This window comes from Primulina eburnea, chromosome 5, assembly GCF_022965805.1.
Source record: "Primulina eburnea isolate SZY01 chromosome 5, ASM2296580v1, whole genome shotgun sequence".
Classification (NCBI taxonomy): domain Eukaryota; kingdom Viridiplantae; phylum Streptophyta; class Magnoliopsida; order Lamiales; family Gesneriaceae; genus Primulina; species Primulina eburnea.
In genome coordinates this window covers 3,107,914-3,132,853 of record NC_133105.1, presented here as the reverse complement: position 1 = coordinate 3,132,853, position 24,940 = coordinate 3,107,914, and the positions used below count along the sequence as shown (strand labels likewise).

General features: G+C 36.0%; 5 protein-coding genes and 1 long non-coding RNA gene across 10 annotated transcripts; 3 read left to right on the top strand and 3 right to left on the bottom strand.

Annotated features, from left to right (window-relative positions):
• Window positions 1–1,391: 1,391 nt before the first annotated feature.
• LOC140832328 (uncharacterized) lies at window positions 1,392–3,225 on the top strand. Its single transcript, XM_073196280.1, has 5 exons — window positions 1,392–1,613; window positions 2,135–2,300; window positions 2,463–2,546; window positions 2,633–2,836; window positions 2,918–3,225. Exons 1-5 carry the CDS (start codon window positions 1,569–1,571, stop codon window positions 3,007–3,009), a joined length of 591 nt encoding a protein of 196 aa, XP_073052381.1. The 5' UTR covers window positions 1,392–1,568; the 3' UTR covers window positions 3,010–3,225.
• LOC140832327 (U-box domain-containing protein 34) lies at window positions 3,135–8,519 on the bottom strand. Its single transcript, XM_073196279.1, has 9 exons — window positions 8,173–8,519; window positions 7,254–7,375; window positions 7,055–7,170; window positions 6,637–6,758; window positions 6,327–6,568; window positions 6,063–6,167; window positions 5,391–5,819; window positions 3,771–4,520; window positions 3,135–3,573 (listed from the first exon to the last, which is right to left on the bottom strand). Exons 1-9 carry the CDS (start codon window positions 8,360–8,362, stop codon window positions 3,382–3,384), a joined length of 2,268 nt encoding a protein of 755 aa, XP_073052380.1. The 5' UTR covers window positions 8,363–8,519; the 3' UTR covers window positions 3,135–3,381.
• A 2,959-nt stretch (window positions 8,520–11,478) lies between these two features.
• Window positions 11,479–13,823, top strand: LOC140831878 (uncharacterized). Its single transcript, XM_073195592.1, has 2 exons — window positions 11,479–12,788; window positions 12,890–13,823. The coding sequence occupies exons 1-2, from the start codon at window positions 11,479–11,481 to the stop codon at window positions 13,821–13,823; spliced, it is 2,244 nt and encodes a 747-aa protein (XP_073051693.1).
• A 1,576-nt stretch (window positions 13,824–15,399) lies between these two features.
• Window positions 15,400–17,007, top strand: LOC140831604 (uncharacterized). Its single transcript, XM_073195346.1, has 3 exons — window positions 15,400–15,459; window positions 16,050–16,162; window positions 16,381–17,007. Exons 2-3 carry the CDS (start codon window positions 16,058–16,060, stop codon window positions 16,831–16,833), a joined length of 558 nt encoding a protein of 185 aa, XP_073051447.1. The 5' UTR covers window positions 15,400–15,459; window positions 16,050–16,057; the 3' UTR covers window positions 16,834–17,007.
• A 218-nt stretch (window positions 17,008–17,225) lies between these two features.
• Window positions 17,226–21,493, bottom strand: LOC140832326 (probable protein S-acyltransferase 17). 3 transcript variants are annotated; one of them, XM_073196275.1, is made up of 11 exons: window positions 21,075–21,483; window positions 20,858–20,951; window positions 20,051–20,145; window positions 19,802–19,969; window positions 19,631–19,703; window positions 19,487–19,539; window positions 18,967–19,058; window positions 18,825–18,877; window positions 18,560–18,685; window positions 17,559–17,835; window positions 17,226–17,463 (listed from the first exon to the last, which is right to left on the bottom strand). In XM_073196275.1, exons 1-10 carry the CDS (start codon window positions 21,221–21,223, stop codon window positions 17,560–17,562), a joined length of 1,179 nt encoding a protein of 392 aa, XP_073052376.1. In that variant the 5' UTR covers window positions 21,224–21,483; the 3' UTR covers window positions 17,226–17,463; window position 17,559. The 3 variants fall into 3 exon arrangements, with proteins under 3 accessions (XP_073052376.1, XP_073052377.1, XP_073052378.1); XM_073196276.1 differs by lacking the exon at window positions 17,226–17,463 and having other exon boundaries at window positions 17,694–18,458; window positions 21,075–21,493; XM_073196277.1 differs by lacking the exon at window positions 17,226–17,463 and having other exon boundaries at window positions 17,694–18,401; window positions 21,075–21,491.
• A 619-nt stretch (window positions 21,494–22,112) lies between these two features.
• On the bottom strand, window positions 22,113–24,515 carry LOC140832325 (uncharacterized). Of its 3 annotated transcripts, none has more exons than XR_012118105.1 (4): window positions 24,216–24,515; window positions 23,886–24,067; window positions 22,882–23,640; window positions 22,113–22,745 (listed from the first exon to the last, which is right to left on the bottom strand). It is a non-coding gene; the product is annotated as an uncharacterized lncRNA (long non-coding RNA). The 3 variants fall into 3 exon arrangements; XR_012118104.1 differs by lacking the exon at window positions 23,886–24,067 and having other exon boundaries at window positions 22,115–22,321; window positions 22,404–22,745; window positions 24,216–24,505; XR_012118103.1 differs by lacking the exon at window positions 23,886–24,067 and having other exon boundaries at window positions 22,115–22,745; window positions 24,216–24,503.
• Between the last annotated feature and the right edge of the window lie 425 nt (window positions 24,516–24,940).

Genomic DNA, 24,940 nt, shown 5'->3' with positions numbered 1-24,940 from the left:
TTTATTAGATGAGTAAATTTTGATTAAAAATATAATTTTTTTTTGACATGGTAAAAATATTTATATTAAATTTGTATTAAAATAAATACTTTAAAGTTCTATCAAGATGTATAATAATAATAATAATAATAATAATAATAATAATAATAGTTTACTTACACTCTTTTAAAAAGGGTAAAAACTTGTGTAAGACGGTCTCACGGGTCGTATTTGTGAGATGAACATCTTATTTGGGTTATCCATGAAAAAATATTATTTTTTATGCTAAGATTATTACGTTTTATTGTGAATATAGATAGGGTTGACCCGTCACACAGATGAAGATCCGTGAGACGGTTTCACATGAGACACACTCTTTAAAAAATTGAAAAACGTACTTTTATATTTTTATTTAGTATGATAAAGAGTAGTAAACATAAAATATATAAAAGTTAACATGGAACTTAAAATCATAATTGAAACTAAATAGAACGATAAAATCATTACGTATACTTAAATGTAGTTTATATTTTGAAAAGACATCAAATTTAAATTTGAATTTTAAAAAATAAATTGAAAAAAATTCACATTTAATTGAATATTTATTTTATGTGCAAGTAACCAGAGTTCGAACCAATAGATTTTTGAAAGATTTATTTCATTGGTGACACTGAACATTTCACTCATTTTTTATTTTATTTTTATCAAAAATTTATTGTCTGAACGTGATGCAGAAATCATACGGGATTATTTATGCAATTTATAATAACAACTAAATATATCTTGGTAATACAAAACCATATCAGAAATATAATGAATTGATATAATAAATGTAAAACTTTAAAAATACTTTATGTTTTCAATGAAAATTAGTTTAATTTGAATAAAAAAATAAAAACATATAATTCATAAATTTCATATGAATTGATATTAAATGAATTAAATTTAAATTTGAACGATATAATTATTGTAGACAATAATTGAAGTTTTTGTTTTCAAATATCTTCGATTCTCATTTGAATTTTTTTTAAATAAAATAGAAAAGTTTTTGTATAAAAATATATATCAATAAAAATTACGTAAAACTAAATGCTTTCAATCATTTACACAGTACAATTATTTCAAGATTTGTAATATTTTTTTTAGAATTGTCATTTTCACGAAAATTTATTATTTTAGATAAAAACTTAGTTTTTATATATATACATAGATGGCTAATATTAAAATATTGTCTTTATTTATATTTTATCTATAAATAAAATAAAAATATTCAAGTTCACTCGTTAAATGATCGAAATGATTTTTCTAAGTAAATAATGTATTATTAAATAAATTCCAGTTTGATATGTGGTCTATAATTTTTTTCTACAATAATAATAATTTATGCAGGATGAGCCCTTGTACTTTTAACATGTTTAGGAATTGACCCCTAGAAGTCCACGAGTGGTGCTCTTCCACTGGGAATCCTCAGCCAGGAACTAAATTGCGGCCACTCGGTAGCTCTTAACTGCCGTTTCTCACTAATCAAAGTTACAAGCTCGGAAAAGATCGAATTTTGTTTATTATTTCATCATTTTAAGCTCAATTTAATGGCTTCGCTACTCAGTCCTGCTCTCAATATACCACTAAACAAGGTGACGATAATCACTTCTCCGTGTGATCCCATTTCTACATCCATATATGTGTTATTGTACGCGTAAATTTTGAGTTCTTGGTGCAGTAGTTGGATAAATTTATGACGGGATTTTCGTACAAGTTCAAGATTTTGATAAAAATGGTTTTTCCGATAGCGGGTTATGATTTAGATTAAATACTCTAGCTCCTCGTACAGAAAGGAACAATGATGCCCTGAGAAATCAGCAATTGTTGGAGGGTTTGGAGATTCAGTCACCGGCTACAGGGCTCATAATAGTTCTTGAAAAAGAGAGGCTATAAGATTAGTATTTCGAGTTTGAAGCCTTCTCTTTGGCTTGTCGGGTAAAATTGGTGACTTTGTTGAGAGTTGATATGGTAGGAAGGATGACCTGGGAAAGGGATACGGTTGATGAAGTGGGTGCACAATATTGGATGGCTGTTTCCAGTCCATCTGTTGCAGCTTCTCCATATTTTTGTCATCATGTTTCAATGGATGGATTGATAATTGTTTCTCTTGTAGGTGGATGCTGTAAATACGAAAGCCCTCGCTTCGAAAGCACCAGCTAAAAGAAGATATTTGTTTGTGAGACCTGCCACTCGGCGTTGTGGGCAGTTTCCGATGATAAGAAATAAAACATCTTTGGAAGCCGACTTACCTCCAGTGGATGCGGTTAATGAGAAGATTGGTATTGCTTCCTCTCATTTTTTTTCCTTCATAAATTTTTAAATTGGTATTGGAGGTTCCACATTTACATCTTGTATTTCTCATGCTTAACCGTGTAGACAAATGAGATAAGAGAAGGCCTTAGTTTCGCGGTTAGTATTTGACAGAGATTGCTTCTGTGCAGATTATGGGGTTGTTGGCGTTCACCATGTTGGGATCTTGTGTGAAAACCTTGAAAGATCGCTTCATTTTTACCAAAACATTCTTGGTAATATCTCATCTTGTGTTGAAGATTATTTTTATCGTCTTTCAAGAGGAAATATCCAAGATTTCAGCTTTAGCTTAACTAAGCAGGTCTGGAAATAAATGAAGCACGCCCACACAACAAACTGCCCTACAGGGGTGCTTGGTTGTGGGTGGGTTCTGAGATGATACATTTGATGGAGCTTCCAAACCCTGATCCATTATTGGGACGGCCGGAACACGGGGGTCGAGATCGTCACTCTTGCATTGCCATTCTAGATGTGTCTAAACTTAAAGCTATCTTTGATAGAGAAGGTAAGTTTGTCTAAGATTTCTCAGGTTACCATGTTTGTTTGTAAACGTGTGTTAATCTTATACCGTATTTTACTAACGCAGGCATTCCTTACACCCTTAGTCGCTCAGGGAGACCAGCAATTTTCGCACGGGATCCAGATGCCAATGCACTCGAATTTACGCAGGTTAACTGATCCATTTTGCCCAATGAGAAATACATTTAGAAAAGCTTGTGTACAACGAGGTTAATCTGTGGTGTAAAATAGTCTATGGATTATAAGTACTTGTATACAATAAACTGTTGACAGACTGGAATGCATGGACATAAACAAAGTGTATAAATCAACATTGAACAAATTGAACTGTTACAACCTAATGCGGTATGTACTTAAACGAAGTGTATATATCAACATTGAACAAATTGAAATGTTATGTTACAACCTAATGCGGTATGCAGTGCATACAGAATGTACGTTTCTGAGATATTTAATGAGATTACAAAACCAAACAGTTTCAACATAAGAATAATGAACTTTTTATGGGTGTAGCACGATAATGATATGTTCTCAAGAAGTTGGTGATGTTACGCTCCTCCACTCTTGAATGGCAGAACGTAGAACATGATTTGGGGTGAGCATCTTGTGTTGCAATATTTTTTTCGTCACCGGGGATATATCGTATCTGTCGAACCACGCTTTTATCGCGTCATACTCGTATGTAAAACCATCTGCTGCTATGTATGGATCCTCCATTGTTTCCTGAATTGCATATTATATAAGGAAAGACTGAGATCTATGAACACAATGATATCAAATTTCAATGATAAGCATAGGTTGGCAAGGCAATATAATTTTTTTTGAAAGAATTTCCTAATCTGGACAAGTAACTCCTCGACTAGCTTTCTTAGTCCGTCCCACTAACATGTACCCAAATTGTGCGAGTGTGATATTAGCACCTGAAGGATTGGACAGTAATAGTGTTTAGGAGCATGAATGTTGTCTCTAGCTGCCGAGTTACTTGGATCAGCATATTCAACAAGTCTTTTCAGTATCGGCAACACTTCAGTTTCAAGGTCTGGCCGATCTCTACATCTAAAATTACAGCATCTCAATGCAATATCTGCTAGTTCGTGTGCTTCCGCTAGTGGCCAATCTGGGACTGACTTGTCAAGAATATCAGATAAGGTACCCCTGCTCATAGCTCTTTCAAACTTGGTTATAATGCCATTAGGATGGCGAGCAGACAATAACTGTAGGATTATAACCCCAAAAGCATACAAATCGGATTTCGCTCTAACCGTTCCAGTTCTTACATATTCTGGATCTATGTAGTAAAAGGTACCTGCAACAACTGTGTCCTGGTATTCCGTGATATTGTCTGGTGCCGCATCAGAAATGATCTTTGCCAGGCCAACATCTCCTATCTTGCTCACGAAGTATTTATCTAACAAAATATTTGCAGGTTTTATGTCCCGGTGAACTATAGGCTCGGGCTTTGATGAGTGCAGAAATGCAAGCCCACAAGCTACTTCAAAGGCAACCCGGAATCTTGAAAACAATGAAAGAGGAGGTCTGCCATTTCTCCGAAAGATATGGTCTTCCAGGCTCCCATTCTCCATATACTCATAGACGAGACACCGATTTTCTGGACAAGCTCCAAGCAATAAGACAATATGGGGATGCCGCAATTGGCTAAGAACTTCAACCTGTATGTAGTATGTTTATAGAAGGTGTTACTAAAAGAAGCATTATGGTAATATTTTGCTGTGGCTATGATAATTTGGAAACATTCGATATATTACGTGTTGGAGGCAGATCTCTGGAGATGAGGAAGCAAACTCGTCCAATGCCAAATAATAAATTGGGGTCTTATTGTGTTCACTTCTACACAAGCACACGCATACACATGCTTAGCGTTAACAAGGCATAATCCAACAAACGTGCATTTTGACACCTTCCCATTATATTGAGCAAAATTCTAAAATTCTCGCAGTATCTATGTAAAATATAAGTTTTCTTTTGCATATGTAGCAGGAAGAATTATTTCAAAGGATAAATCATTACTCAACATGATGACAGAACAACCAGAGGGAAAATTGACAAGGAAAGCTCTATCATTCGCCATCATTTATAAAACCACGACAAAAAACCAACAGATTAAACCATCAACAAACAATTGCAGAATACAATGAAACTCGTAAATTGATAGAAGAAGCTACACAAATAAATTTTCTCCTTATTTAAGACTAAAGTCGTTTTCCAACTCAAATCAGTGATGTTATTTGATGTATATTTACTAGGCATAAAAATAAAGTAGAATCAAATGTGAAAAATATTACGTACTTGCTTGCAGTTTGGACAGGCTTTTAGTCACTACAAAATTTCGAGGTGACAGAAATATTTTTCAGACCCCCTTTTCCGATTAAAGCCAAGGCCAAACAAATTCTATCACTAGCCAATTTTAGTTCAATTTGGGTTAAGACAGTCTCTTGGGGATGTCTGGTGCTAATTCTAATAATGAAAAGAGTCGCTTTGTACAACTTATTGAGCAAAAACAAAGCCAACGAAGGTCAAACCTCTCTCAGAAATTCCTCCTTTCTGTCAGATGCATCAAGGCGAAGAACTTTAATAGCAACTGATAGATAATCAATGCTGCATTTGTAAACTTTCCCATATCCTCCTTCTCCAATCACTTTTTTCTCAGAGAAAAAATCTGTGGCCTTCCGTATTTCTTCCCTTGTGTACCTTCTGTACCTTGGATCATTTGATAACAGTGCATCAACGATCTCCTGTTTCTCCATTGACTCTTTATGAGCCTTCGTTTCTGCCATCTGCTTTTCATAGGTCTCTTTTGCTAGCATTGCTTTTGCCATCTGAACTTCCTTCTGAGCTTCCAGATATTTCTCTCTCTCTTTGATGGCCATTATCCTAAGACTTTCTTCTCTTCGACGTGCAGCATTTACCTTTTGTGCTTCTTCCATGCATGCAGAAGACAGCATTTGGACCTGAAATATAATCACTTTTTAATGGTCAGATAGCAGCAGATGGTGCTCTATTGAAATATCTTCTACCGCATGCCCCATAAAGCATTAAAAAGTAGGTTTTATATACAACAAGCATAAACCAAATCCTGCTCAAATAATCTGAAAAGGAGATAACAGGTTTCATGCCGTATTGTCAGAAACTGCAGCTAAAATCGCAGAAAGATGAAATGTGATTTGGGTGCTATGAACTACTCAGCTTTTCACCTTGCTTTCTGCATAGATCAGATCTTCACAAGCTCGATTATACATGGAAACCGTGTCCTTCAATTCCAGGCGCATTCGCTCTATTTCAGTCTGAATGTCGTCGGACTACAAAATAGAGGTCAGCTCCTATTAAATGATAAACATGCTTTTGAGAAAATGATTTGGCATTTTGTAGAAGCAATACATATAATATGTAACTGTGCATACTCTGTGAATGAAAATATGTTGTAAACATTTCTTATAGAAAAGAACAAGTCGTTTCACCTGCTCTGAGTATGTAGATGACAAGGAAGGGAATACTCTAATTCTCCGGCTATCTGAGATACCAACATCTCCCATTCGGTCAGCTATTTCCAAAACAGAACCTGAATGCGACGAAGATCTGTGTGTATTTTCTTGAGAAAACGAGTGTACATCAGAGAAGCAAGTGCCGAATTTGGACTCTATGGAAGAAGAAGATAGGCTGGATTCCTCTTTTTGAAATGCAAGAGAATCAAGATTCCTCCCTGGAAAACAGAAAACAGATAAGGTTACAAATTATCATTCACAACCACTGCATATAGTTTTGGCATACCAGTACTTGATGTTGGATTCAGCGAATAAGGTGCAAGCATGTTCGCGGAGACGACATAAATGTGGCAAGTTTCAGGAGCATTCTTGAGAAGAATTGAGGGCACATCAGATTCCATGGTCTTCCTATGAAAATTAAGTGATGACTCAACATTAATTTCGTCAAATCTGAACTAAATTGTTATTTTTTAATCAGAATATTTGCATGTTTTAGAAAGACTAAAAACTCGGTTTTTTTGGTGGGATGGGGTATGTCACTACATGAAGTCGATGAAGATTCACAAGAACGACAAATTCCTCTACCGAAATACACTAACAAAGTACATAAATCAGTTGTCTGACAAAATAAAAGACTTCCATGTTGAGAAGGAAAATGCGCGAAAAAATGTACTAATAACACAACTGCTGAGTGCAAACTATACCTCACAAAATAATTGGAGGAGCAGGAACCAACCACCAAACTTGTACTTCTCGAATAAGTTATATATCTAAGAAGCGTAGATGCAGCATTGTCTCCCTCCAATAACAAGGTTTTGATCTAACAAGGTTTGACACATCCATATTCCAAAATTAATGAACTTGCACAGATTCTGAGTGACGAATGGGATGAGAAATATCTACCTTCTGGTTATGATATTGGAACTTGAACTTTACAAAATTTTCTTCGCATTTGGCTTTCATATCATTAATATACATTTCTGCCAAACTTGCATCCATCTCTGTAATTGGAGTGCAACCTCCTGCTGTAAAATAAATAATTGAAGAAAAATGTGATTCATGTAGCAATTCAAAGTCATGTTGAGGTTTGAAGGACAATTTTAGAAACATAATTGAGTAATAAAGACAAGCATTTCTCAAATCTAAGAGAGAGGAAAAAAATGAAACAGAAAGCAGTCACTGTATCCGTTCTTTTGGCTTTTATTCTGCAGTGAAGAACAATTCAATCTCGCTATAATTTACTTTAGTGAGGGTCAAGTTAATCTAACTATTCATATTTCCATCAAAACTATATGACAGTCCAAATTGGGAATTTCAATGAGTTCAACTCAAACCTGAATGATTATTTGTTATCATATCTAATTGTTTGCTGTGGATCCCATGCCACTTCACAAATCTTCTGATGAATTTCTAATACCTTGTGCAAATATAATATCCAGTTACAACACAAGGGATGCAAATTGAGGAAAAACATAAGCATCCCAAAATCACTCTCGAATTCCAAATATGTAATACCTCATATCTTAAAGAATTCAATCGGAGCATAAGGTAAGCCAGATTATATTGATTTCAATCAAGTTATAGGTAATTGGCACCAGATTTAAATCATTACTCAGGCAGCACAAACCAACACTAATAGGACTCCTTTTTCTTCCCCCTTTTCTATCTAACGAGAGGATCGGTGGCAGAAAAGGCAAAATGAATAACGCAATTCCCGTTAAAAATTGATGTGGTGCAATCGCGCAAATACTGAAATACATACACTACAGTGTGCATACGTAATTTCAATCTTTGGAACATATGGAGGAAAGTTGAAAAGTACATGGATTAGGAACCGAAGTGATGGTGGGCATAACATGAACCAGGAGTAAACAGTCAGCCTCTGTCACCAAATTCTGCACCGCCCATCGCACCGCTCGTTGACTGCCTCTTCCTTCCGCTCTCTTCACCGCCACCGCAACCGCAACCGTATCCAGATCACAGCCGTTCCAGCCGCCGCCGCCGAGCTTCATTTCGATTTCTTCGGTCTCTAGTCTCTCTGATACACCGAAGAAATCGTTTGAGTTGACTGGTAAATTAGTTTGTTTGGAAATGGACGGTTGGGATTCAATCTGGAAGTGCTCCGTGGGTCATCCAACGACATTTCGGCTGGTGCATGGAAACCACCCTTCAAGGCATCTTAGTCAACTCATTGACGTAGCATGATTACGTAATTTTACCCGAATGCTGAGCTAAATATGACGTAATCATGGGATGAGATTTTGTAGGAAGCAATAATTACTAAGTTAACACCCTTACATTGTCCAACACATTTTATTTCATCCTACCTACATGGATATTGGTCTCATGATAGGATAGATGACCAAGATTTGTCCATGCATATATAGGACCTATTTTTTTTTTTTTTAAATTATATGTGTGACAACATCTTATCTGTTGAAATGAAGTGATGATAGTGTCCACATAGATAAGATCTCATCTATCGAAACCATGCTATTCTATTTGGGAAGCTCATAGTATCATGATTTTGAAATAAAACTATCGAATTCTGACATCATCTTTTTGAAAACCAAAGTTGAAATCTCTACACTACATTCTATATTACACATGAGTTATTTCGCAGACATCTCATTTCGGGCTTTGGCTGCTTACATTAGTTCCTTTAGATCCTACTGTTCGGGTTGTCTAGATTTCATTGCATTTTGATGTAGTGGCCTTGGTGAATGATGTATGATTGGATATATCCATTGTATGATGTATTCAAATTTCAAAACTTCTTTATCTGTAAATTTACATTGGCAAAAACTTGTGTGAGACGGTTTCACGGGTCGTATTTGTGAGACAGATCTCTTATTTAGGTCATCCATGAAAAAATATTACTTTTTATACTAAGAATATTACTTTTTTATCGTGAAAATGAGTAGGATTGACCCGTCTCACAGATTAAGATCCGTGAGACGGTCTTACATGAATCTCTCTCATTTACATTTATCGATAAAAAAAATTATAAAATCAGTTGAAATTCTGAAAACTTAGAGGCCCATTGGGTTGGACCAAAACAATTGAATTTATGACAAAGCCCAATTCAATTGGAAGATGAATAGATTGTCACCACGTTATTATTTTATACAAAATATATTGCTTTCGTCCATGAGCACGAAAACCCTGCTCTTCTTCCTTGCTTGTGAAAACGCACACAAATTTGGGGCAAATGAAATTTCAGAAGAATTCGGGGTCCCTTCGTCCTTTCTCCTCTCCCTAGTGAAAATAACACTGTTTCCCTCCTTTTTCTTCCCTCTCTTTCCTGCTGCAATTTTTTTTACAAAAACTTCCTCTCTCCTGATTCAATTCAAGTGTTATTGTTCTGACATCTCCTTTACTGAATCGTCGCCAGGTGCTTGTGTATTAATGCATACCTGATGTACGTGTTTGATTTGTATATGTTTGCATTTCATTTTTGTGTGTAGGTGAAGTTTCTAATTTCGCGGTTTGCTACTTTTGTCCATGGGTTTTTGCGGTTTGAGTTGCGGGTTGCTCACTTTTAGGGTTTTTTTTTTCTGATCGACATGTTCCTCGGTTTTTGCTTTGTTTTTTTATTCTCTAAATGATATTTCTCCTGCACTGTAGATTATTGGGCAATATTTCTCTTACATTATTGATTACTGGACCAATGATGCATTCTGTTTGGACGAGTCTGTATTAATCTGAAAGTATGGTAGTCTTGAGGATTAAGGGGGGATGGGAGATTTGGTTATCTTGTTTTATTCTTGGAAATTTGTTACTGGTACTAATTGATGCGGGTTGGGGTGGTGATTTGGGATTTTTTTATTCTATTAATAAAAATTTTGTGACCATCTTCGCATCTGTTATATGCGAGTATTTGTTCTTTTGTGAATTTTTATGCATTCTTATTGACTAGTGAGCTTAAACTGTTCCAGTATCACTGTTGTAGCATCCTCAAAATATATCTAACAAATTTTCTTCCAACCTCTTGTATTTGAATGTGTTATTTTCATACTTGTTAGCTGCATCATCACCATCACCATCACCATCACCATCACCATCACCATCACCATCACCATCATCATCATTTATTTTGTTTGAGTTTGGGGAGAGATTGATACAGTTGATTATCGACTCGTACCAAGCTTGAAACCTTGGTGCCCGGTGGCTATGATAAGTCATAGCCATCGACACCTCATCTCATTATTTGGGAACCCGTTCAGGTGTATCTGAGAATTGTTTCTAACAAGTACTGGTACATGCCTAGATTTATGGTTCATATTTATTTCAAATACTCAACTGGCAGGAGCTTGAGGCAAATGGTATCTTGTATGTTTCGCCTTATCTGTTTCTTTGTTTCATCAATGCTCTATTAAAAGGAAACAATTAATTTTATCTCTTAGTTAGCCTCCAGAATTAATCTTGGTAAGGATGCCTATTTATTTTCTTTCTTAACTTGAGCGTGCGCTTGTGTTCTAGGTTTATGCCTACTTGAGGCCTTTAATAATCTGGAATGATAGGTCTCTGTTCTGTTTAAACTCTTTGCATGTTATTTATTCAGTGCATCTCAGATGTCTCCTTAACATAAAAATGCAAGATGGAAATTATTGGAGTGCTCGATTACTATATTGTCATATGTTGATAGTATTCTTATATGTTTGTTGTTTTAGGTTTTGGGATTGCTCTGAAGTTTTAGACATTGATGGATATGTGATTGTATCTTTACCAATGTCCAGAAAGCTTCAACTTTCAAGTTTGAATGCACTTTTTTCATTGCAAGTTATATTTGACAAAGCAGCTTGACACACCTTGTGAACCCTGAACATGTTCCATTTTTTCCCTCCTGTATAAGCCTCAGCATGCTTTTATTTAACCTATATCACATGTTTTGAGTTTTTTCATTGTAGGAATAAAAAATAGTAAGCTGCCAGATTATTTAACTCGAAACTTGTTTTTACCAAATTCATATCTGCAATTTGGTTGCAGAGTTTAAAATGATCGGTGGCCTCTGTCTGAAATGAAGATCAGAAGTTTCATGTTTTAGCGAGAGGATAATACAAACTTTTGCTATTACAATTGACTTGGTGTGTGGATCACTTGATATTTCTATTGCCACCACAGAGCAATGGAATGCAACAAAGAAGAGGCCATCCGGGCCATGGAGATGGCTGAGAAGAAGATGGAAAAAAATGATTTTGATGTGGCTCGAAGAATTGCTAAGAAGGCGCAAAGTATTTACCCAGAGCTTGAGAATATTTCTCAGCTGATAACCGTCTGTGATGTTCACTGTTCATCTCTAAAAAGGGTTTTGGGATCCGAAAAGGACTGGTACGAAATTCTCCAAGTAGAAAAGTTGGCTGATGAGTCGACTGTCAAGAAACAATATCGGCGGCTTGCTCTTTTTCTTCATCCTGATAAGAATCGGTTCCCTGGTGCTGAGGCTGCTTTTAAGTTGATTTGTGAAGCCAATGCAGTGCTTTCGGACCCCACAAAGAAGGCTTTGTATGACAGTAAGATAAGAGCTTCGAGTAGATCTGCGCCAGTATATCCTCCTACTCACCACATAAATAAAAATGTTCAGTTTAACAACACACGCAAAGCTCAGAACAGTGTTTCTAATGGTTTCACCAGCCTGAATCTGCATCAAGCAGCAGGGTCAAGCTCTTTCTCGCAGGAAAATTTCTGGACTTCGTGTCCTTTTTGCAGTTTTAGATACAAGTACCCAAGAGATTATGTGAACAAATCTATTCGCTGTCAGAGATGCTCAAAGGATTTCATGGCTTGTGAAATAAGTTCTCAAGATATTCCTTTGGGATCCAAGTGGGGCCCCAATAGCACTCAACACATGCCTTCAAAACCCAGCTCGAATCAATCCTGTGCTTTTCAAGAAAAGGGGGGAAACTTTAAAATGGGTGCTCAAGTTAAAAAAGGATTTTCGCCAGCAGATACTGACTCAAGGAGCAATGCCCGCAGGAGAACAGTTCAACCGGAACAAGGGATCCAGACAGGAAGTGGTTCTGGAGATGCCCGGGCAGTTGGGACATCCAATGGGGATGCATTTACTACAGAATCAGGAGATCTAAAAAGCAAAGGCGAGAAGAGGGACAGAAAGAGGGGCCGGAAGCAGGTAGTGGAATCTAGTGAAAGTTTTGATACCTCGAGTGAATCTGACAATGAATATGCTTTCGGTGGGAAAAATTTCAACGACTCGACGATCGAGATGAATTCTGGACCTGTGGGTGTCCATTTCCCTCGGAGATCAACTCGGAAAAGGCAGTATGTGGTATACAATGAAAGTGATGATGATTTTCCTTCCCTTGCAGAGGGTTCACAAGCAAGGAAATTGCCAAAAGATATCGAAATGGAACAAAAGGAAGTTTCTGGTAGTGGTGGCGAAGGTTCCACACATGGCATTCAAAATAGTTTTCCCGCCAGGTGTTTATTTCTCCAAGTCAAAAGGCGAACAAATGGCAACAGTCCATCCTGAAGGACACTGCCAAAACAATGGTAATGACCATGATAAAGAAGTAAGGCAGAGGAGGGAAACTGTCGGTAAAACTGCGCATTGATGTTGATACTGTTGAAATAGAAAGTGATTCTGACCAAGATTTATATTCTGGTGATAATTCAGACGTGGGAGTTTATCACTGTCCTGATACGGAATTTCATAATTTTGATAATGATCGAGATGAAAACACTTTCCGTGTTAATCAAATATGGGCTTGTTATGATGACTTAGATGGCATGCCCAGATACTATGCCAAGGTGAAGGAGATTTCTAGATCTCCATTTAAATTGAGATATACGTGGCTTGAAGCTGACCCTAAAGATGAAGCTAGCAAGAAATGTACGGAGGAGCAGTTACCCATTTCTTGTGGCTGTTTCAAGTTTGGCACAACTGCAATCACTTCAAGCCGCCTTTTATTTTCACATCAAATGTGCACTGAAAAAGGGCAGAGAAGAGGTTCTTATATCGTTCATCCGGGAAAGGGGGAAATTTGGGCTCTTTTCAGTAACAGAGATGTCAGATGGAGTTCCAACCCAGAAAATCGCATGTTCAAATATGAAATCGTGGAGGTGCTCTCAAATTTTGTTGCAGGTGCTGGTGTAAAGGTTGTTTATTTGGATAAAATCACAGGGTTTGTGAGCCTTTTTCAAAGAACTAACCAAAGCGAGTCTGGCTCGTTTTTAATAGGGCCTAATGAGCTTTATAAATTTTCTCATCGTGTTCCCTGTCACAAAATGAAAGGCGATGAAAGAGAGGGTGTACCAGAAGGTTCTTTTGAACTTGATCCTGCTTCCCTACCGCTGAATCCAGATGATTTGTATTACCCGGGCAAAGCAGATATGGAACCTGGAACATCGAATATGGGAAGCAATGGCGAGCAGAATCAGCTAAAAATGGGTACATCTGCAATACCCGAGGGTACAAGCTCTCCAGAAGAGTTTGTGGACGTTGAAGATTTCTAAGCTCCAGCCATCTCCTGGATGATTAAATTTTATTAGGTTAAAAAAAAGGAAACTGTAGTAATCTATGTAGTCAGATCACGGATTCTATCCCATGCATAGCACATGTTTACCTTTTCTTGTACTGCTAGGATAATCTGCAATCAGCCTTGAATCATTGATATTGTCAACGAAGCTATGGTATCTAACCTCTACTTTCAAGTGTGTCAGGACACTTTTTGGGCTTTTTGGTGGTAATACCGGTGTTTGGGCAGAACAAATATCAGGTAACTTTCAATTGGGACATTTGTGACAGAGCATAGGTTATACGATGAACTGTCCAACACCAATGCACAGGTTTTCAAAAACTAACCTGAAGCATTTTGCAGAATTCGCGTGAAAGGATCTTTTTTGGGCTCGATGACGACGCATAGAAGGCATGAGCAAGGTGTTTTAGTTATATTTGTATCAGAGGCACACATTCTTGCTCAGTTAACATGTTTCTCTACAAGTTGTGCATGGTTTTAGCTTAGGACACTCTTTACATTTTTTTCGTTGAACTGGTCTTGTAGGTGCGACTATTCTTTCTGTCATTTATATGGAGAACAACTGTTTATTTTGAATGATTGTTTTTTCCCCTATAATCTTTATTCGATCCCTGGAGGCAAATTTGGGTTCACGATCCTTTTTATATTGAGCTTGCAGCTTTTAGTTCTTACCTTTTTTAAAATTTTATTTTTGCAGATTTTGTTTTTTTACATTCGCTGGATCGCTACATTTGGTTATTTTACATGTTACTTTTGATGGATGGTTGACCAGCATATGAGTATTAGCAGTAATTAGAATTAGAATACAGTTCACAGAATTAATTCGTGATGAGTGAGTCTCATATGAGATCGTCTCACAGATCTTAATCTGTGAGACGGGTCAATCCTACTCATATTCACAATAAAAATTAATACTCTTAGCATAAAAAGTAATATTTTTTCACGGATGACCCAAATAACAGATCCGTCTCACAAATATGATCCATGAGATTGTCTCACACAAGTTTTTGTCATTCATGATTTAACTTTATAAAAAAAAAACATATAGTTTATGACGTCAACATCTCTCACTTTCTTGTCACTTTGACAGCATATATCATTAAACTCGATTTCCGTTTACGAGTAACTATTTTGATCAGTTTCCCTAAATGAACCAAACTACCTCTTCTATAATTCAATAAAATATTATAAAAGTTAATGATTTAATTGATTTATAATTCCGATATAGCATATATTTTCATCTTTTTAATTATTAAAGTACTTAATATCCTCGTTAAGTGTTAGAATTTGTTTAAAAAAAAGGATGCAATTTTAGCTGTATCTAATTAAAGTTCTTTATTTTTTTAAAAAAAATAAAGATTCCTAAAAATAGTTTAATTTAATTTGAAATGATTTGTAGATGGAATATAGCGATGGACTACTTGTGAATAAGGTTCATGAATCTGGGCCTGGACCCAAGTTGTACTAGAACGGGCCAATATAGCATCAATGGGGCCTGAATTTATAATGGGCCGAGTCTAAACTACATAAAATGATGTGAACGCTTGAATTCGCAGTGGTTCTATTTTCACTAGGATTCATCTCTTTCGTTCACAGAGTTGGAGGGAGAATTGGTAAATTGATCAGCTACAGGTACTTTGATTTGTCAGTAGTTTTGTGTACGGGTTCTTTTAATGGAAGTTCACTTTATGTGGGGTGGGGGTAGCGAGTTTTGGAGCAAATGGAGAGAAAAATTTGAATGCACGCAATGTGTTCGAATCAATGCTCAATGCGTTTCTTTTTTTAGTTTCTGCTTTTAGAAAATGTGCCTAGATTACGGGAGAAGTCGTTATCGTTTTAAATCCATTTTACTCAAGAATTGGATGCTCATTGTTGTGCTTGAATTCAGTGATTCACAACAGGAGGTTGTAAATTATATTTTTTTTTTTGTAGAAGGTTGTGATTTGGGTAATGGGTGGTGGATGGTGATAGTTGGGTGGACCAGTGACATGACTAAGATTCCTATACTAAGGCGAAATCCAAAGCTCCAGATTTTAAAATTCTAGGATAGACAACAAATGGGTAGATGGGTGAGTGGTGACGGACAGGGTGTTCTAGGACAAACAAGTTTGAGTGATTTAAATATCTATATTGGTTTCTTTACTTGTAATCTATGATTGTTGAAGTTATTCACGGGGATATAAGGATTCTTTCTTTTGTTTAGGTTATTTTATGATGTTGAGACTTGTATGCCGCAAGTTATGTGAGCATGCAAAGGGAAGAGATGAAATTTGGCCTTTATCATGTGCACAGTTGCATGGTTTTCACAGTGGTCAGGTAAAATTACGGTTTTATTAATTACAAACAGAGTTCTGGAAGCGAATAGAATAATGTGAATTTTCATGTATGAACTAGGGGTTAGCGTGGTTTTCCTCCCTTTGCTCAGATACATCAAATGTTCATCCATTAACATTTTGTCGTATGACGACATGGGGGCCAAATTTTTTATTTATCCCATTTGAGATCTGAAGAACTGCTTGTCTGTATTGTTACAGCCTTCCCTTGCACCTAGAAGCTTCTTTGGTGTAGAAGATTTTCTCGACGATGATAATAGCCGGCCATATACGTACCAAAAAGGGAAGAAGTCCAAGAATCCAACCAAGCACATATCTTTCAAGCAACGTACTGTTGCTTTTATGGAGCCATTTACCTTGGATGTCTTCATTTCAAAACGCTTCGTCTCTGCTTCACTTACCCACAGGGTAACATGCAAACAAGTTGCTGTGGCTGGTACAAATTCAAATGATATCAAGGCTGTGCTTAAATCACGATCAGATATACCTGCGTGTTTGGCTATAGGTCGGATTTTGGCTGATAGAGCAAGAGAAGCTGATGTATACACGGCAACTTATACTCCTAGGGAAAGAGACAAGTTTGAAGGGAAGATCAGAGCTGTAGTTCAGTCCCTCATTGACAATGGCATTGACATTAAAGTTTACCTTGATTGATACATCTTTTAGCGTTCCTTGCAGATATTTAGAGGACAAATTTGTAACTTTTGTTTCGTTTGAGGTGAGCAACCACGTTTCTCGCTTCTGGAGACGCTAATTTGTATAATTAACGACACTTTTATATAAAGTAACCTTGGCCAATTCATGACAAAATTGTCCAAATATCAACATGGGGGGAAGCGGATGGGGCGGATGGGGCGGATGAGGATTATTAAGTGGATTTTATAGGGAATAAATTAAATGTTTGAATATACTAAATTAAAATTTTAATTTGTTTTAGATGAGGAGAATTATGGTCTCTAACCAGTTCTGCCCCAGAGTATATAGGAAGTGCATATCTGAAAAATATGGGGAATTCCACTGGATAACAAAGATATGGAGATGTCTTTTTTTTTCTTTTTTTTTTTTCAGTAATCATTCGAAGAATTCAATACAGGAATAAAGAAAGCTACAGAGTGAATCAGAGAAATCACGGCCAATGTCAAAAATTGTCCAGAAATCCTCGAAGACAACCAAGAGAGAGACACAACCACAGCTTCTGGTACAAGAATGAAGTAAGCACGTCTCTTGCAGTATACATATGAGATGAATAATCTACACCTTGTAACTCAGGGCTTGACCATCTTTCTGCACCATCGCGAATAAAAATTCAAATCACTCTTCATAATGCGATGCCATGCAGCACGAGTCAAGATAATAAATAAAGGAACTATAAATGTCACCTTATCCTGACTTTGATTTGGGAAGCCCAAACGACCGCCTAGTTGAAAGGGGATAGAGAACTTCACCGATATTGTTGAGAAATCCTCTATCGTATTGGTTATTTTTAACAACTTGAAGGTCTTCTAAACGCGATCTTCTAAAGAATGCTATCCATTTACTCTCTTGAGGCTTCCTTTCTTGATTTAATCCACCCAAACTAGCTTTTAAAGCTTCTGCACTAGACTTGGCCTCATTTATCTTCCTCTGCCAATGCAGGTAATCTTGCCACTTAAAACTCTGCAGTTCAACAACACTCATCACTTCCATTTTCCAAGTTTTTGCTTCCCATCTCCCGTTGGTATTAGTTTTAGGGTATTAATCAAAACCGGCGAAACTAAACTTGTAATTGCAATCAACTCCTTTGCTTTAAAAATGGTTTACATATAGGTCTAAAGTTATTATTCTACTCTCCCTCAACCGTCTCATTGAAAAACTATGTTGTAACGACCATTTTTCTGCTTCCTCATTCTTTGTTTAAATTTTTCTTTCATGTACTTCTCATAAACTCAAACCCCAGCCTCTCTCCCAAACCAGAAGCAGCGGCGGCAGCTTGGAGGAGGGCAAAGGGAAGAAGAAAGGAAAAGGAAAGATGAGAAGGAAAAAAGAATCAAGCGCATTGATTTTTTGGAAAGAAAGTTTAGCAGTCAGTAAATAAAAATTTTGAAACGCATTTCTGAAAACCCATGGACGCGATTGCTAATACTGGGGATGGGTTTTGCAGGTCTGGACAGAAAGAGGGAGGCAGAAGAATCCTAAAACTTTTTCGCTGTGAGTAGACACGAGCAGCAAGTGATATTCAGCAGCTGCATTAATTCAATCCAGATTCTAAATATAATCCACATGAAATTGCCAGAATGTTCCTAATGTATGACGATCACAAATTAGAAGGCGCGTCCATTTATTGCACACCTGTAAAGACTAATGGCCAGTTATATCCAAAAGAAACATGAAAGAGGTCTACCTCGTTTGTGGTAGTATTCGTGAGGCACAGTTTCACGTGATACATGAAGAAACCAGCCAACAGCAGCAAAACTATGGTCAGAAACATCATGATAAGTATTTGTGTGTTATAGGCGCTCAGCAACCACTATCAAAAGAAAGAGACCTAATGTCAGAAGCCATTACAGGATGAGCACACTTGACCAAAAAAACTAAAATGCAACGGATCCTCTAGGAAACCCATAAAAGGTAACGTTCTGTGCTAAGAATAAAAAAAATCCCCTAACCTGTACAACATGTGGAGCCAAACTTTTAAAAGAATTTTCAATGCCATAATAAGCTGCAGCACCGAGTGAAAAAAGAAATAATTCCAGCCATTAACGTACATCTTCAACCGAGGAAGAAAATTTGGGAAGGCACTAATGCTACCTGTTAAGATATAGATAACTTTAAGCTCCTTCAGCCTTCCAGCAAGAATCAATGCGAGTGCAACCACTCCATATATACAGATGAGAAAATGCCTGCATATGCATTGAGAATTGCTTTTAAGGCAGAGCCGAAGTTGAACTGAAAAAAGTGCAATAATTACAGTAATTTGATAATCCAAGAACTGCTACTGTTTTTCCTCTTAAATTAGCCTAGCATAGCGTTCCCATGATGATGATGTTCTACATGTGTAAATGTGATTTAATACAAATCAGCAGCTCCACGCGACATCATTGATTCTTTCTTTCTGTCTTTTGCTTTTTGACAACGCAGTGCAAAATGATAAGATATCTAATCCAAGAAAACAGACAAATGGAAAGTTCTGTACGTCCTAAAATATAAAAAAAACATACAAGGAAAAGTGGGGACATCCGAAGTGGCATAAACTGCAAGAACACTGCAGCAAAAACTGAATATAATTGTCCTGTTCATAAACGGAAACTTCTTAATACTTACTACTTACCATAGAATAAAAGCCATAAAGTATCCAGTGTTCCTCTCTCCAATGCAATTATTCTGAAAAATGAAAATATTAAGGAACGGGATAGAGGGGAATTGCAAATTTCAAAGCTATCCATACACTCAAGAAAAAAGGTAGTGAACAAACCATCCAACCACAATGATGGTCGAACCTAGCAACACAACGATTGCATATGCTGCAGTGCTTCGATCTAGCAGGCCTGAGTAAGTAACAACAGAATAATTTGTATCCCAGTGTTTAATCAGTAATTGTTTGGGATAAGTTCATGATATTCAATAGCTAGAACAATGAACTTACTTTGGAATCTTGCAGGTAGAACATTCTTTCTCAGAGAATATAATGTTGTCATAAGGATAAGCAGAAATATACTGAGAGACATTAGCAGAACTCACTGTCCCTGGATCAGAAAAGCTAGTCAATAGAAATAGGAGAATACCCACGCCAACTGCCAAGAAGCTCGTGTACCTGAAATCATAAATACTTTTACACAGAAGTGAAAATTATAGATCCATTAGTATATATACGACAAACATATACTATTATTACCTGTGCACTTCACTCAAGTAATACCCAGGAATGTAGCGGAAGGATGAATTTGCAATGAAATAATAAGTTGCCCCAATTGTTAGTAAATATATCAACTGCACACAGGTTATAAACAGGTCAGTCAAACTTCTGAACACGCAAAATGTGTAATTTTGGAAAGAACGGGCGAAATCAATCTCATGATCACGCATAACACGCAGTTATCCAATAAACAAAGCATGCGTTTTTTCCTCACGAGTGATAGACTTCATACACTTTGATTAACCGTCTTTCCAATTCATATTACTTACCGTTTCTTCTTTCATATGCTCTACAAAATCCAGAATTTCACCCAATAGTAGGTTCATTTTTTCCTTCAATGTTCTTCGATCATTCAATTATTTTTAAATTTTGTGTCTTTTTTGCGATCGAGAATGAATCCATGTGAATTTTTCGTACCGTAGAGTTTATATTTTCTATTATATTTTATTTTGATTGTGGATTATGTACACGTTGTTCTTCATCATTTTTTCAGGTTTTTTCATCAACTAACAAATGTTTCTGACAGTGCTAGCTTGTGTTTGAACCTTATAACAAATTATTTATGGCTGTCGATTAACTGATGTTTTTTTTGCTTGTATATTGTTGCCTACACTGAACCAAGACGCTGACTCCACCCGTTTGGACAATAACAATCGAATTTATTCAATAATCAAATAAAAGTTAACCCATGTTGGCTTAGAAAAGTTAAACACCAAATACCAATCTGAAAAAGCCGGAAAAATAACAGAGTAACATCATTAAAGGACTAAGATACCACAAAATCACCTGTAAAATGGGGTTAGGGCGATCGCAACAATAATACTCAACGGAGAGCATTGCATTGCTGCCCCGAGACCCGCACGCGAAATGGATAAAACGACTGTTCCACCAAAACAATCCAAATCAATCAACTCAAAAACAAAAACCCATCATACTCAAAAGGTATCATCATACAATTTCCATACATAATGAAATAAAAATAAAACCCGCCAAGGAACACTACCGGAGATAATCGTAGGCGCCGAATGTAATGAAAAAATGGATGCGCTGAATAAAGGTGCCTTGGAAAATTGGCCACTGCCCGCAGAAGAATGATACTAAAACTAAAGCCGTCAACAGGCCATGGCACACCAGCAGCCACTGGACATCCATCAAATTCAGCTACAATATCGATTAACACAGCTTGGAGATTGTGCGAGCACTGAGTTCGAGGGAAAATGAAAACGAAATTGAAATTGAATGTTTGGTTTAGCCAAAAGTGGTTAAATTTTTGTTGAGGGTTGTTGCTCGATCAGGACTCAGGAGTGAAAACTGCCAAGATTTTCTTTTCTGAGAAAAAAACTGCCAAGATTTGAACTTTAGCAGTTCATATCGCCAATTTTTCATCTTCCTCATCACTATAGTTATTATTTTTTTAAGGATCTTCCTAATAAATTTTAATATGGAACAATTTTGTATCTGGTAAATTCATTAAATTATATCTTTCTTATCCAAATTCAAATTTAAATGCAAAATTTGTTTAATCTTATCTAATTTTAAAAAATCTCTCACTTTATAAATAATAAAAAAATTTAAAATTAAAATTATTGTATTCATCAAATTATTCTAATTAAATATCAGAAAATCTAATTTAAAAAAGCATTTCTAAAATTTTAAATTAATATAATATCTAAATTTTACATACAAACTACCTATTACATAATATTTATAGTACATAAACATATACAAAAGATCGCGGTCTCATAAGTTATCTTTACGAGACAGATATATGACCAATTCAATAAAAATATTATTTTTATAGTTAAAAGTATTATTTTTATAGTAAAATATCATGTTTGATAGTTATGTTATGAAAAAATATTGTGCATTATATGTTTTTAATATGCTAAAAATATATTATGTAATACACGTTGATTTGAGTTTAAAATATTATTTTTTTGTCGTAGATATAAATGAGATTGACATGTACAATGAGTATAGATTTGTGAACTGTTGCACAAGAACAAAAGAAGCAAGATTGTGATTAAAAACAATTTATACTCTACCAATTTGTTAATCCACAATACATAGACCTAAACAATTGCATGGATTATTTCTTATAAAACAGGTACATACATGAAACTTAACTTTTTTTATAAATCAAATATAGAAAATTAACAGGTACAATTGCATGGACAAGGATATATAGCTGCTGAAAGCTGTGATGCATTTGGACTAATGTCTTGCTCAAGATCATTGAGTACTGTAAAACTAGGGATTTGTGTGATCAAATTAACAGGTTGAACGAATGGTCCTAAGCATAAACGCTATCTGCATACAAATCGGGACATACCAATCGTGACGAGCCCGATTGCACCAACAGACGGTCAATCGACGTTTACACCGGCTCAGCCGATGATGAACATCTGATACGGATGGCAAGACAATGCATTAACCAGTTTCGTAAACCATTTCAAACTTTAACCATATCATCCTCTTAATGCCAATGGAAAATTAGCAAGAAACTAGAAATTTAGTAGCAGCTATGCTTCAAGACGAAAAAAGTGATGGAGAAGATAAGAAAACACAAAGCGTTTCACTCTAGCTTCCATTCATCATCTGTTGATTCTTCTTTCTTCTAAACAAGAAAATAAGTAGTCAACCAGTTCGGGATGGCCTTTGCTATTTCCACCTCCTAAATCATAAAAAAAGTTTCATTTACAATAAGTTGCAAGGGTATTAAGTAAAGATTTTTACCCTGTATTATTAAAGAGAAAAAAACATTGTAGCGGCTAGGACGAGATCTGACATTGAGAGAATAAGATATTTACCTTTGAAACTATGCTATGGATGCTGGACATGATGGGGAGGTGTTCCGATTAAATCCTCCAACTCTAGAATAAGATCCAATTGTTTCTTCGTGGGTACTACCATTTCTTCCTCCTTCTGATATATGATATCGTCCTCCATGAGTTTCTCCCAAAAGAAGCCATTTTCAGGGCACTCCCCTAAGTTACTCGTTTCGGAGGAAGCTTCAGCCTTTGATTCAATAAATAGCTGCCAGACTCATCAGAAGATAATACTGTCTTTTCATCAAGACTATCATCGTCGACGACATAAGAATCGACAATTTTCGGGGATTCAATTAAGTTACAATCACCTGAGTCACAAGAATTTAACCTTCTCTTCTTCAAGATCTCTAGTGGCGCCCTTTTCTTCTTCATTTTCTTAATGAAGTTCTGCAGAAACATTGGGTCCTTTAGGGACTCCATCAAGAAAATGATCATATGTTATTGCTTCATTTTGGTGATGTTGAGACGGTGTTTAAGAAATACCAAATGTTTTTGTGTACTCTCTTGCTGTTGCCGTAGCATCATTATCTCTTCATTTGTAGCATTTTGTTCGGACCTCTGTTTCTCAGTCTCTGCCTCAATTCTGTTCTTGGTTGAATCCAACGAGTTATGCATAGCTCCTTGTTTGATTTGAGGATCACACTTTCATCTTTTGATATTCATTAGCAAATGCTTCTTCCCTTTCTGAAAGTCTTTATTGGCAAGTTCCCATCTGCCTGAATAAATCTTTCTAAATTGCTGCAAATTATCATGTTTCAAGAAGTTTTAATCAATTTTGACATTTACAAACAACATGATGAACATAGAATGCTCTTCAGTGAAGTGAAATGCCAATCAAACAATATAAAAAAACATAATCAGCACTTTGGTTTACGACAATCCAAAACAAAAGAAAAAGTAGCAGAAGCCTTCTACAGTCCGAATCAGAAGCTATCTCAAAATAAATATAAAAACCATCATAAAATTTATCTCATTATCTTAACCAGAACAGAGAAACATGCCGCCTTTGATCATAAAATTATTTGCTTCAGGTGAAAAATGGATGAACTGGCTCATCGTCCTTGAAGAAAAATACAACAATTTGCCTATTTTTACTCAAATATTGCACACGAAAGTATTTCCATCGGCCCTTAACTTCAAGAAAGATGGAAACCCGAGAATAAATCTGTTCCAAGCAAAAAATTGCATTGAACATATGGATGCGGCATGAGTCAGCTTAATAAATCTTGGGACAAAACTATGCTACGAATCACCCGTAGAAACTGAATTTACGATAAATAAAAGACCAAAATGATCAACCCACTGATGCTTACATAAGTGTTTACTTGACGAACAGAGCTAGAAAATTTGTTGTGCTCGAACTGTTTAGGGAGTAAATCAGTGGAAAGTCTGTGAGGATCCCTGAAGATAAAACTAGCCCTTCTACCACACCATGATATTATGGAATCAGTATTGGGATCATTCACTAGTCTCAAACGTTTTCATGGCGGTGGCCCCATTATCCGATCCTTTCTATTGGCTTCGGCATCTCCTTTCCCCGAGCCTCCCCACCATCACAGCCACCACAACCGCCGCCATCATCCCCAGAAAAAACCCGGCATCTCATTTATGTTTATGTGTCGACATGACATACAATAACTACATAGGTAATAACATATGAATATTAAAGTTAAAGTTTTGCGGGGATGGATGTATTTCAAATTCATGTATTTAAAAAACATTCAAATATATTTTCATAATTATAGAGAAGAAAGATCAGTAAACTTCATATTCATTGATTTCATATCCGTATAGAGTTTTATATTAATTATGATGAATTTGAATGTTTCGAAGATATTTGAATTTCATTATACTTTTGTGTAACTAATTTGTAAATAAATAAATTTTAGATTTAAGATTTCATATAATATTTTATTATTACCAATAAAAATATAATCGAAATCTATTCTCTTCAAATTCATCCATCAAAATGCATCATAAAATTATCAATAATTGAAAGACAAGTGACTAAAAGTTAATCCAACACAATGACCAAAAT

Bases quoted from the DNA above. Each gene is read 5' to 3' on its own strand.
- LOC140832328 (XM_073196280.1), top strand. From the start codon at position 1,569: ATGGCTTCGCTACTCAGTCCTGCTCTCAATATACCACTAAACAAG. The intron at 2,547-2,632 runs GTAATATCTCAT...TTAACTAAGCAG, and splicing joins TTTTTACCAAAACATTCTTG to GTCTGGAAATAAATGAAGCA. The intron at 2,837-2,917 runs GTAAGTTTGTCT...TTACTAACGCAG, and splicing joins AGCTATCTTTGATAGAGAAG to GCATTCCTTACACCCTTAGT.
- LOC140832327 (XM_073196279.1), bottom strand. From the start codon at position 8,362: ATGAAGCTCGGCGGCGGCGGCTGGAACGGCTGTGATCTGGATACGGTT. The intron at 6,569-6,636 runs GTATGCCAAAAC...TCTGTTTTCCAG, and splicing joins GAATCCAACATCAAGTACTG to GGAGGAATCTTGATTCTCTT. The intron at 3,574-3,770 runs GTGCTAATATCA...TATGCAATTCAG, and splicing joins ATTACTGTCCAATCCTTCAG to GAAACAATGGAGGATCCATA.
- LOC140831878 (XM_073195592.1), top strand. From the start codon at position 11,479: ATGGAATGCAACAAAGAAGAGGCCATCCGGGCCATGGAGATGGCTGAG. The intron at 12,789-12,889 runs GTGTTTATTTCT...GAAGTAAGGCAG, and splicing joins CAAAATAGTTTTCCCGCCAG to AGGAGGGAAACTGTCGGTAA.
- LOC140831604 (XM_073195346.1), top strand. From the start codon at position 16,058: ATGATGTTGAGACTTGTATGCCGCAAGTTATGTGAGCATGCAAAGGGA. The intron at 16,163-16,380 runs GTAAAATTACGG...GTATTGTTACAG, and splicing joins ATGGTTTTCACAGTGGTCAG to CCTTCCCTTGCACCTAGAAG.
- LOC140832326 (XM_073196275.1), bottom strand. From the start codon at position 21,223: ATGGATGTCCAGTGGCTGCTGGTGTGCCATGGCCTGTTGACGGCTTTA. The intron at 19,704-19,801 runs GTAAGTTCATTG...TTACTTACTCAG, and splicing joins TCTACCTGCAAGATTCCAAA to GCCTGCTAGATCGAAGCACT. The intron at 17,836-18,559 runs GTAGACCTCTTT...GTTGAACTGCAG, and splicing joins CGAATACTACCACAAACGAG to AGTTTTAAGTGGCAAGATTA.